Raw genomic sequence first — 12,826 nt, forward strand, 5'->3', positions numbered from 1 at the left:
AAACAAAGAACCTGGAACGTTTGCTAACTGTCCAAAGGTAAATTGTGGACCCAGGCTCAAATTCCAGAGGTGCAGTATTTTGCAGTTCTCTCTCTCTCAGAAGTGCTGCTGTTGTCCATGAAGTAGTGCAAATTAGGAAAAGAAGACACTTTGGGCTAAACAATTAAAAAGGTTTTTGCCTCTGACATAGAGAACAGGCTTGCTGAGCAAAAAGCAGGCTGACTTTGGACCTCAAGGCCCCATCCTCCCACATCCTGCAGGAAATCATCTGTGGCAACCCAGGAGCTCCCCCTTTCTCCATCTCTGTCCCTCTCTTTCACTCCCCACCCTGCATCCTTCCCTCTCTTATCCCACTCTCTCCTTTATTGGCCTAGACTCCTTTTCCTAGGAGTCTTACATGTTCCAAGGAGGCTGTGTGGGCGGTCTGGCTTTCCGAAGGCGATATGTTGTTGCGCTACTATCCCTGTGAGATTTTGCTTCGCTGGGGCTCAAGGAGATTAAAGACCCCCAAGGCCCACTCAACACCACCCTGCTGCAGTCCTCTCTTCGTTGGTGAGGTGTTCGTGCCCACTTTGGGCGCCCATCTGCACCTGCTGCGCTCCCTGCCTCCCGGCTGCTGCTGCTTGGAATGTTCAACCACAAGGTTGAAAGCACAGCCTGTTACGGAGTCGTCTTCACAGACGCGATAACGTGAACGTTTCGCATGTCTGAGAGATATCTTCAGTATTCTGTCCAAATTTTGAAATAATGGAATTTGGGAAATATTTTATCTTAGACTCTTAGCATTCCTAGGCTGATCCACTGCCTGGTGAACTCGTGGTTTCCCGTTGCCTTGGTTACAGTAAAAATAGCAATGATTCTGGGCACTTGGCTGGGCTTCTTCCAAATCCACTGAGCCGAGCCTGGGCCCCCGGCCTGCCCCCCTGCGAGTCCCAGCTCGGTCCTGGGGCCTGGCCACGCCCGCTGCCGGCCAGCGACCCAGTCGGACCCAATCCAAGTCCCTCGGTTCTTGCCACCCACCACGTAGGCTGATCCTGGCGTGCGCTGCGTGTTCTTTCCTCTTATGTTCTATTCCTTTCTGTTAATAAGAATATGACCTCAGGTAGAGAAAATTAAACAGTCAAGTTTCCAAACAAGATGAGGTCACTTTAAGAATTCAAAGGATGTGATGCACCTGCCCGGGGGAGGTGGGGGGACGTCCCCGCTGCTCCCCCTCCCCGGAAATGCCTGCGTCCAGCGGTGACCTCGGGGACCTGGGGCTGAGTGAGTGGGGGTTTAGAGCCTGCTCGCCCCAGCGTCCTCCAGGCGGTTGGCAGCGCAGCCAGAAGGTGAGGCGGGGCGGGGACGGCACCGGGCAGGAGGTGAGGGTGGGGACCCCGGACGCTAGGTGAGGGCGGGCGCTGGCACCCGGGGAGCGGCGAGGGAGCCGGGCCCGGGCGGGAGTGAGGAGGCGGGGACGGGCGGGGACGGGCGGGGACGGGCGGGGATGCGGGGACGCGGCCAGGGCGGGGGCGCGGGCGGTGCCAGTCGAGGTGGCGATGAGGTCGGGAGGGGCGGGAACTGGGGAGATTCGCCAATCGGTGCAGACTCCGGTTCTCTCCAACCCCAGGCCTGGGCAGCTGGGCACTGGGGCGCCGTTCGCCACCCGGCGCGGACTTCGGAACCGGCCCGAGGACTGACCGGCTCTGCCACTCCAGCGCGTCTCCGCTGGACTCGGAGCCCCGGCCGGTCCATTCCCCGCCAGGATGCGCGCCCTGGCGGCCCTGAACGCGTCCCCGAGAGAGCGGCTCCTTCCCCGGGACCCCGCGGCTCCCCGGGACCCCGACGCCGCGCGGCCGGCGCGCAGGAGCGCAGTGGAGAGGCTGGCGGCGGATCGCGCCAAGTACGTGCGGGGACGGCCGGGGACTGGCCGGGGCGTCGCTTCCGAGGGCAGCGGCCCCGGGGCGATCAAGTGCCCGGGGAACGACCCTGGGCCCCCGGCCCGCGCCCCCGTCCCGGTGGCGCGCAGGGTTATTGCGCGGAAGCCGTTGAGACCCGACTCGCTGATCATCTACCGGCAGAAATGCGAGTTCGTGAGAGGAGCGGGCGCCGACGGCCCCAGGGCGAGCCTGGTGAAGAAGCTCTTCCAGGGGCCGGGGAAGGACAAGGCGCCGGTGCCCCGGACGGGAGACGAGGGCAAGACCCGGAACCCGGAGGCCGTCCCGACCAAGCCTGGCGCTGCAGCGGACCTCGCGCCCCCCGAGACCCCAGCCCCAGCCGCGCGCTCTGCGGCGCCCTCCGGTGTCCCGGCCGCGCCCCCTGGCCCCGAGCCGCGGGTGGTGAGGCGTCGGGGGCTGCAGCGCTCACAGTCGGACCTCAGCTCCCGCTACTCCGCTGCCTTGGCCGAGTCTGACACCTTCTTCCAGTACTGCGGCCTGGACCCCGAGGTGGTGGAGGCCCTGGGGAGGGAGAACTTCACCGCGGGGTCGGATCATGTGACCCTCAAGGTGCGCAGCGTGAGCGTCGCCACCTCCGGCAGCGGCTTCTCCCGGCACAGCGGCGGCAACGACGACGGGCTGCAGGAGGAGGAGCTGATTGAGCAGGTGCCCAGCACCACTTCGGTCATCGAGAGGAACGCCCGCATCATCAAGTGGCTGTACACCTGTAAGAAGGCCACGGAGACCCCCAGCCAGGAGCAGAGCAGGACCCGAGGTGTGTGCTCAGAAGGCTGGGGCGGGGCTGGCCGTGTGCGGGGCTGGGAGTCCTGGTGAGTGTGACCGAGCTGGGCGATGGCCAGTTTCAGCTGATGCTTAGAACTGAGTGCGATTTTGAGCTACAGTGTGAAAGAGACCCAAGAGTCAGACGCAGAGGCTTGTGAGTTGAGCCCCCGCTGCTGAAGAGCAGAAGGTAGCAATCCAGGTACCTGCAGGTCCAGGCCCTTAGGAGACTGCTGCGTCTGACTGCCTGGAAAGGCAATTCTGCAAATTAACATGTCCCATTTGACTTATTGTGAAAACAGGAGGCATCCAAAATGCTGCCAGAAAGCAGTTTTACACCCCTAGTATTCTTTCCCGCGCTGAAAACAGCTTGAGAGCCCTAGTTCCTGAGTTCATTGACCTGTGCTGTGGGCCCTAGTTCCTGATGTTTGATTGGAGCTGACCGGTCCACCTGCAGCCCTAGGTAGGCGCTGCTGTGTTACCTGGAACAGAAAGGAAGGCTCCCTGCACTTTCCTGGAGGCCTGTGCTGAAGTGGTAAGAACTTCTCTACAGGATCTTGTCAGCACTTTGGCATTCACTTAGCAACAAAGATTTTTATTTGGCTAAATTTTATTTAAATTGTTTTGAGAGCTTCAGTTTTTTAAACTGGGAAAATTGGACTTCATTGTAACTAGAGTCCATAGTTTATTTGCCCCTGATGATACTACAGGAAGTAACTTCCCTTTGGACAACGAGTAGTGCAGGATTGACCTCGAGCTCTTTTTGCTTTTCACTGGGAAACTAAGGAGTGCTGGTCCTCACTGTTACCCTGCCCTTCCCTATGGGCATCTTGGAAATTAGTGAAGAGAAAGTACCTTTTCAGGGCTCTCTTTGAGAACCAAGAATTTAAACATTGCAACATCTTTTTTTCTCTCTCTCTTACCCTTCAATGACAACTTGCTCTAAGTAAATTTCTAAAATCGTGAGATGAAGTTATTGTCTGCCATTGTGATAAACTAACTGAAGATGCGTGGCAGCCTGTAGAGTTTGGGGGAGGCTGCCCAAGAGATGTTTGCACAGGGCTCACCTATGCTCGACAGCTCCAATAACTTCTCTGGCTATGACTTTAGTATAGACATGAAAATTAATGAGAAGTTAATTCATTCTTTTTCTTGAACTCAAGGCTCAGGACTTAAGTTCTTCCTTATAATTTATAGAAGATTTGTGTTTTCCACTAGCCTAAGTCCCCAACAAATATATATAGGCAAAGTTCTAAAAAGCAAACAAACATTAATTTGTAGTTTTCACAGATTGTCTTTTAGATCTGAGATGAATGAATGCTGGCAAGGGTATTTCCATGATGGCACCATATGTAGGGCAGGAGCTTTGGAGAGTGGCCACGGTCCTTGGAGGGACACTGTCTGGTGGATAGAGCACTAAACAAGAACTAAGGGCCTGTCTTATGTTAGCAAGTGATTCCTGCACTATAGACCAGAGGCTTCCTTTGTCCATAAAAAGAAAGGAAATAGGCAGATGGTTTTCAACCTCTACATTTTCTAGTCTGTGTAGTAATAACCTGTGTTGCACGATTGAAACCCAGAAATGGAAAACAAACAAACAAAAAGTTGTCTATTGAAATACGTGAGAAGTAAATTTATGAATAAGCTCCCTCCAGGTAGCCAGAGCATGTGCAGGCAGTAGGTAGACTTGGTGGTATAAATAGTGGTGAGGTAATAATATGGCATACAAATGAAACCAAAATGAAACCTGACAGCATAAAAATAAAAGCAGCCTGCTCTGATGCCTCCACACCCATGCTGGTTCCCATCTCGAATTAGCCAATGTCAAAATAGTGACCTGAATGAGAATTTCATTGACTTCATAGACTAAATCCTAAAGACCTTTTAGGCTTGAACCTATGAAAAATATAAGAAGTTTAGTTAGCCTGTGAGAGCTTTCACTTTTGTGACAAGGAGACATAGTTGAAGGAAGAGGGAAAGGGAGAGCAGGTTTGGGAAGGCACTAAGGATGGAGGCAGGAAAAAGGCTCATGGGCTTCTTCCTCCCCTCATGTCTCCCTCCACCTGAATCCCATTTGTTCCAGGCTGGAGACAACAGCAACTGTCTTCTGAGAAGTTTCACATTATTTCTCAGAGCAGGGGGGACAATCACACAGAAGCTGCCCCAGTTTTTATATGGAATTGGAGTCACCAGCACTATAAAGATTTTCTTTACTAATGTACTTCCCTAGACCCAAGACAGTGTTGTATCTTTGAAACTGCAATGCAAAGACTTACTGCCTGGCTACCGGGGGTTGGGGGTATGAGGAGAACACAGTTGCCTGAGCTTTCTCCAGATCACTGAAACAGTGTCTGCTCATGACCTCAGCGCCTTCACAGCTCCCCGTCTCCCAGCACTGGTGTTCCCACTGGAGCAGACCAGCAGAGAAAGCCAGGACAGAGTGTGAACACCTGGTCAGTGGGGCGGTCTTCTGACTTCCCGCAGAAGTCCCTTGTTCTGAGACCAGTTCTGCAACTTCTGGAAGATGTGGAAGCAGGAATATAAGCTGTGCTTTTTCTGCTGAAAGTTATAAGGATTCCTTTTAGGATTTCATGAAAGATTCAGAAGACTTGAGATGAAATAAGGCAGGTTTTCTAAATGAAAGAGAAAACAGATATGTTTAATCTGGAGGTTTTTGTCCCCTTGGTAGATAGAGATTTATAAATTATAATAAAAGTATCTCAGTTATAATAGAACTAAATAAGTTTATAAGTTTCTTGCCCTGTGGGGTAAAGATAATTACTTTTCAAAACAGACTATCAGAACTGGGCAATGACTCATATAATCTGCACACAAGTCCTCTGGGAACCCATGAGTAGTAGTTGGTTGTACGTGGGTCATTGTGGTATTCTGTTTCCCAGAGCTTAGTTTATGAAAATATCTCTTTTATCTGCTGTGATTTAGTCATCTTCCTGTCTTTCAACTTATCAAACTGGGGACTTGCCAAAATTTAGATCTTTCTGGTTTTCTGTTTTGCATAGAATATATAAGTTGCTGCTTTTAATACTGGCATAAATAACTTGTTCTTTGGGAAATTAGGGATAAGACATTGATTAATTTCAACGCAAAAATGTTCAGACAATTCCACAGCTATCTTCACATTTATCCTTGATGCAAAGAAAAAAAAGGTACCTGTAGAAGCCCACCGAAAGCTCCTGAAACAGAGTTGTGTTCATATTTGCAAAGATGCAGAAGAAATAAACCTGGGACATCCCAGCTTTCTTTTCCTTTCTTCTTTGACTATTCTGGCAAGTTATGCAACTAGGAGCACATTTTTGGTAAACAAGTGGCTTGAGTAGCCATAAGGCCACTCTTCCCTGTCGTGATCCATACCTGGGCCTTTAAGAGATAATGGTGTTTGAAAAGGGAGGAATATGTCTGCCCTCGGATATTTAGTTCAACTGCCTGCATTGCTTCCTATTTTGTTGTCCAACGCTGTAGTAGTTAGCACTGGCCTTACCAACATTTAAAGAAGTTTTCTTTACTGCCCCATGAGTAGTTGGAGGCAAAGAGAAATTTTTAAAGCCCTGAAAAGGCCTGCAGGGAGATGGAATTTGTTCTGCCAGAGAAACAAGATGATAGTTGTATTTAATAAAGTTACTGACCTCTTGTCAAAATTTAAAATGCAAAAGAAGATGTTTCAAAATGCAGAAAATGTCAAAAAACAAAAACTACAGGGACCAGACCAGTATAGTGTTTAGTTTTCATTATACTAACTTTTGTCTAGACTAGAGTTGATTCACTATTTTTTCTTTAACTCCTCAGGAAGCAAACCTTCCTGGTGATGAAGACTTTTTGAAGGATTTCATGGGTGACTTGGGATCCCAGGACCATTTGGCCAGCATGCCTAAGTGACCACATGATTGCTGTTTTACCAGGAATACAGCATCCCATGGACAAAGCTTAAGGGCTCTGAGAAGGTTTAAAATACTACAGAGAATATGGGAACACAGACCTTGAAATTTAGCTGCGTTGTAACAAGCTGAAGCTCTAAGAGGCATTTTCCTTGTTTGAGGTGAAACTAGTGTTGCTTCCAGAGGGCAGCTGGAAACCGTAAAGCTGTTTGGAAATCTTTTTGACTGACTTGCTGACAAAGAGGTACTGTGATGCATTTTAACAATATCTAAGTTGATTTTTTTTTAATCAAGGAAAATGAAAACCAAGCATGAATGCCATGGTATGTACCCCTTTTGACCATCCTGGGCTGACTAGCATCATTTAAATCAAAGTAATCACTAAAAGGCATATTCTGCTTCAATTCTGTGACCAAAAAAGAGTAAACACACACACTCACACACGCTGACCCCAGTTGCCAGAGCATTACTGCACTATAAATTATAGTTAATTCCCAACTGTACTACTGCTTATCTTATTTAACAAGTCAGAAAGCACTTTTAAAATAACTTGAGGGCTACAAGGTCATGCTGTTAATGTCATTCTCCATTTGGGGTGTAGGCATGTGGAAGTACCCATTAAAAGATAAGTTAGAGTTTAAATACTGATAAACAAAACCTTGTATTGTAACTGGACAGTTTCTGGAGAGTTGGCAGAAGAATCTTGGAGTTTCCTTTGGTCAGATGAATACAACATTTCACTTTTGCAGCACTATTTAGAATGTACTCCATAGTTCTCTTGTTCCCAGCTTCCAAAAAGAACAGAAAACTTTGGTTTACACGGACCACAGGCATCTGAGGCAGGACCTCTTCACTGCCCTTTGATCTGACTCATGCCTCCACATATGACATAACCAACCCAAATTTGACACCAATTCACTCTTTTCTGCAAAGGACATATTTTGAAACAAGGGACAGCCTGAGGGTGGCTGGAATGAGAATGTTGATGGGGTTACTGGGTCCCTAATTCTGAACTTGCTCATGACACCCAGAGTATTTAAATAGATTCAGATTCAGAACCTTTGGAGGAATAACCCAAAGAAAATTTGTTGCCAATTCTTCAAAAACTTAGTATCAAAATATATCTTTTCAAGAAGAAAATCATGAGAGAGGAGAATGTGAAGGGGAGAGAAATGAGCTTCTCATTGATATGATATTTTGCGAGCCATTTCATTTTGAATTATTCAAGTCTTGGTTAATATTGTATTCTATTTCTAGAACTGTTTCACCATGAGAGTAGGTCATTGGGTGACTTAGATATTTATTTTTACAGTTATTCGTCTTCAGATAGTTTTGTTTTACTTCAGATGATTTTAGTTTTTATCAGTATAATTTTAAATTATGTTTTTCTTGGTCATCTCTTTGTGTATATTGTATAATTGGATTTTCATTGACTGCAAGTGGAGTGTTTGCCACTCCATTAAGTACTCAGTACTATAGTGGCTTGTTTTCAAATAAGTCCCAGGTACACATTTAGGGAGTCTTTGCTGGCCACCAGATGTACCTTTCTGAATATAGATTCTGTCAGGACAGCAGGTCCCCTGATCTAAGAATTTTCCCCAAAGGTTGCTCTAAAAATGCTGTTGTTTTGTTCTTCACTATATTGCACTTAGTTAAAAAAAAAAAAAAAAAAGATAATGTCAAAGATGAGAGCAGTTTTTTAAAGGATCTTTTCATATACCCAATTCCCTTATTTTCAGATGTCCCATTAATTTTATATATGAAAGCTTTAAGTAAAAGTGTGTATGCCTTTCTACTGTCAGAACAGGATGGATGCAGCCTGGGGCAGATTTATTTAAGATAAAAATGGTGCAGACTCACCATTCACATCATAGGTGAAAAATATAAAAACAAAATGGTTTCAACTAAAACCACCAAGATCTTTTAAAGATGTTTGCACCTTTGGTGGTGGTACAGGAAAAGAGAAGAATTCAGCTGGAGTGAATTCTAGAAGTAGATATCAGAAAAGGGGCATGAAGAACAGGGGAACTGGGTGGCACCAGACTCCTAAAGAAGTGAGTTAATTTTCCCTCCCTTCCATTCGGATTCATGCCACGGCTCCATGTCTTCAGTATGTGTAAGAGGTGAGAAGTTCTTTCTTCAGCCAGGGGTGGTGGCTCACACCTTTAATCCCAATGCTTTGGGAGGCCAAGGTGGGAGGATCATTTGTGCCCAGGGGTTCAAGCCTGCAGTGAACCATGATTGCACCACTGCACTCCAGCCTGAGTGACAGAGCAAGACCCTATCTCTAAAAATATATATAAAAAGTAAAACTAGAGAACTTCTTACCCAAACCTGAATTACCCCAATTTACTGAGTGACTTTGAGAAAAATCAGACTGTTTAGTTCAGTCTGGATGAAAAGCTTGTGATTGCTTTCCACGAGAATGAGCAATGGTGACAGCTGCAAGGTACTTTTATTTGTTCATGAAAGAATGACAATTTTTAAAAATGTAATTAAACATGATGGAATGTTTTGAACTGCTGGGCACTGAAACTGACAAAAAGGAGGCTTTATTGAACATTGCCCTTTTTCAGTTGGTTCAAAGATCAGCACTGTGGTTATCATTGGTGACGCCAGAAAACATTAGTAGACTTTGACAATTGCTTTGGCAGTTTCTAAACAGAGCTTTTTTCTATACACTATTTGTAACTGGAGTGCAATATTGTATATTCTGTATTAAAGAAATAAAGTATTTTTATCATTTATTAATACTAATTTATGAGTTTGAATAATGTGGCAAAAATTTGAAATGAGAGTCTGCTCATTACAGTTCCTTGCCTTCTGTTTTCTACCATTCTTGAGTGTTCTCTCATCAGATTATCGGTAGAAATGAGGGGAAGGCATTCCCATGCTTGTCCTGGGTGAGTTGTATGGCACCTGAAATCATCAAATTTCCTCAAGTTGCTTTGAAATGAAGTCAAAGCAATTTTGAATATTCTGAACTTTGCTTTCCTTCAGTTGTTTTTAATTGTTTCACCAGTCTTTTGCTTAAAATATTTTTCTTCGTGTTTTATTAACATCGTCATTGAAAATGGGCACAAAGATACAAACAAAAGCACAGTTTGTAATCTTTCTCATCAGCAAATTAAGTGAAGGCAGACTCTTCTTGTGCCGGGTTTGCTCTCAGTGTGCACCAGGCACTCTAAGGGTGTGGAGGCTTGGGCAGCCAGTGAGTCATGGAAGCCTGATCGTCCTTCTTGCTGTCCTGGCTGAGCCAGACTCTGCCGTCTTGCTCAGTCTTGCAGTGGCCTATGCCTAACCCTAAGTAAGAATCCAAAGATAGGCTTGCTTTATTCTTATTTTTAGTTTTTATCTTTTTCGGAGTCAGAGTCTCACTGCGTCGCCCAGGCTAGAGAACAACGGAGCGACCTCAGCTCACTGCAACCTCTACCTCCTGGGTTCAAGTGATTCTCCTGCCTCAGCCTCTTGAGTAGCTGGGATTACAGGTGCCCGCTACTATGCCCAATTAATTTTTATATTTTTAGTAGAGACGAGGTTTGGCCATGATGGCCAGGCTGATCTCAAACTCCTGGTCTCAAGTGATCCACCTGCCTCAGCCTCCCAAAGTGCAGGGATTACAGGTGTGAGCCACTGTGCCCAGCCAAGAGGGGTTTTCTTGAGGAGAAGAAACACATCACTTCTTTATTTCTGTGAAGAATATGGACAGATACCCAGCCTGCTGTAGAAACTCTCTTATTGTACCTGTTCAGAAATGGCCCAAGCATTGGGTGGTGTGGCTTATGTTGCAGAGTTCAACAGCAGCTGCCTTTTCCCTTCAGGTAAACTTGGGGGCTTGCACAATGCTTAGGTGGTTACACTTTGCACTTTCATTGATGAATCAAATAGATTTATATTCTATTTAAATGTTCCAGGTTACAAATACTAAACACAAAGGAAATTGAGTGTCTCAACCAGGACCTTATAATATTGGTCTTGGAAGTAGCATGGAGCAGCTGACAGGAGGCAGCACAGAAATCCCAGAACATGTGCTCCGGTCCAGCAAGTGGCTACTTAATTTTCTCTGTTACAATGCCTCAAATTCTACAATTGATTGTCATCTTTTGTTGTCATTGTTGTTGTTTTGAGACAGAATTTCACTCTTGTTGCCCAGGCTGGAGTGCAATGGTGCGATCTAAGCTCACCGCAACCTCCACCTCCCAGGTTCAGGCGATTCTCCTGTCTCAGCCTCCTGAGTAGCTGGGATTACAGGCATGCACCCCCACGCCTGGCTAATTCTGTATTTTCAGTAGAGACGGGGTTTCTCCATGTTGGTCAGGCTGGTCTCGAACTCCCAACCTCAGGTGATCTGCCTGCCTCAGCCTCAAAGTGCTGGGATTACAGGCGTGAGGCACCATGCCTGGCCAATTGTTATCTTTATATTATCTCATTAAAAATTGTCATTAAAGTTGACATGTGATCTGAAGGGGAGACTGTATTAAATCACTAATAACTATTAACTTTAGGTCAAAATTGAATATTAATTTCCTTAGAAAGTGAGAATCTGAACCCCAGGATCAGAGTGGAAAGACCTGGATCCTGGCTTCAGTACACTCTGTTGATTACTCACTGTTGAGCTTAAGGAGGACTCTTAATTACAAGTGCGAGAACAGGAAATAACAGAATTGTCTAAACCTAAATCTACTGTCCACCTTGTGGTACCAAAACGACTGTGCTATTTATTCAATAGTAGCTTGAATCAAGGCTGTCACTGATGACAGCACACAGAATTCACTCACACGCATGTATCGAGGAGCCAAATACTGCACAAGGCACTGGGGGTTCACCAAGCTCCCTGCCATTGGTTGATGACTTACGTTCTAGCAGGGGAGCAGACACTCAGTAAGGAAATAATACACAGATAATACATAGATGGATGATAGATGATAAAAATCAAGGAAGGGAGGGAGGAGGGAAAGCAAAGTGAGGAAATGTCATGAGCAGTGCCATGAGCCTGATTGATGAATTCATGTGAGCCTGTTAGTTCATGGTTTCTATCTGACGGCTGATCTATCCGGACCATAAATGAAACCCAAAGTCCAAATCACATAAAGAGAACCAAGCAACAGAGAAGGATAACATGCAAATTGTAAATGGCACTTTTTTCACTGAGAGGTTAGCTTTAGTCCCTGGAGGTCTTTCACCCTGAAGCTTAAAGCTTTGAAATCTAAACTGAACAAAAAGCAGAACACTCCACAAATGAATCTGCAGCCTGTAGCCTTTATCAGGTTATATGGTCATTGGTAAGAGACTGCATTCCTTCCTTTGGCTTTTAGAAGGAGTCCACTTCTCAAACTTAGGGAGAGAATAAGAGGAGTCAACATTGCAAATAAATGGTGACACTCACAGGCCACAGCAGGCCAGCTGGGAAGTGGAGGGGTGTGTTTTCCCTAAGTGGGCTATGAGAGCTGTCTCTCAGACACACCCTTGGAGGCAAACAGCAGGCTCAGGCTGGGCAGATGTTATCAGGACCCGATAACCTGTTTTCTCAACCTGCTTGGCAAGTCATTTCCACAGTTCAGAAAGGGGGAGTGTCTGCCAAGTGCCCCCCCAGTCCTCTCATGCCATTTCCCTTCCAGGTGCCTGAGATGCTAAGGAGAGACCAATGTAGGCATCTGGAGAGGTGGGCAGGTACGACTCAGCCAGGACCAGACTGTTATGGCCAACAGTGATGTCAGATATCATGACATTCAACCCTCATCTCCTAGGAGGAACCTAGACCGAAAACTCACACAGCTGCCCAGTGTGCCAAGGCCCAGGAGAGGACTCCTGCCTCTGTGCAGTGTCCATTTAGGGGAGCCCTGCCTTGGGTAGGGCAACATTAGCAGGGTGGCCAGCTTTCCCTATTTGCCCGACAATTTCTAGTTTTAACACCAAGTCCTGGGAAAACTCTCCTTTCCCAGCTAGCTGGGAAGGCTACAGGTTCCTAGAGGAAGACTTGACCAACAAGTGTCTGGATGACCTGTTCTTGACTTCACTTTAGTTCCCACTTCCTGGGGAAGCTAATGACAAAACTACTGTGAGCACTTGAGCATCTTCAGTGCTTGGTCTGGCAGTTTTATTCTTGCTCTGAATTAGGGCAGCTTAGAACATTGCCTCCTTGGTGGGGAAGACCACGTGGTCAGGATTGAGGTCAGTTAGAAGTTTCTCTGACATGTGCCAGGTGCGGTGGCTCATGCCTGTAATCCCAGCACTTTG

At 46.6% G+C, this 12,826-nt stretch overlaps 1 protein-coding gene across 2 annotated transcripts in view; it reads left to right on the forward strand.

Annotated features, from left to right (window-relative positions):
• The first annotated feature begins 1,548 nt into the window (after window positions 1-1,548).
• FAM110C (family with sequence similarity 110 member C) overlaps window positions 1,549-12,826 on the forward strand; it is a 37,669-nt gene continuing 26,391 nt past the window's right edge. The window contains exons 1-2 of one of the 2 annotated variants that reach the window (XM_010386087.2): window positions 1,549-2,691; window positions 6,501-9,340. In XM_010386087.2, coding sequence (XP_010384389.1) covers window positions 1,746-2,691; window positions 6,501-6,520 — 966 coding nt within the window. In that variant the 5' untranslated portion in view covers window positions 1,549-1,745 and the 3' untranslated portion in view covers window positions 6,521-9,340. Of the gene's footprint in view, window positions 2,692-6,500; window positions 9,341-12,826 lie in introns of those variants that run through there. The other variant, XM_030921822.1, reaches the window with a different exon arrangement.

This window comes from Rhinopithecus roxellana, chromosome 17 (assembly GCF_007565055.1).
Source record: "Rhinopithecus roxellana isolate Shanxi Qingling chromosome 17, ASM756505v1, whole genome shotgun sequence".
NCBI lineage: Eukaryota > Metazoa > Chordata > Mammalia > Primates > Cercopithecidae > Rhinopithecus > Rhinopithecus roxellana.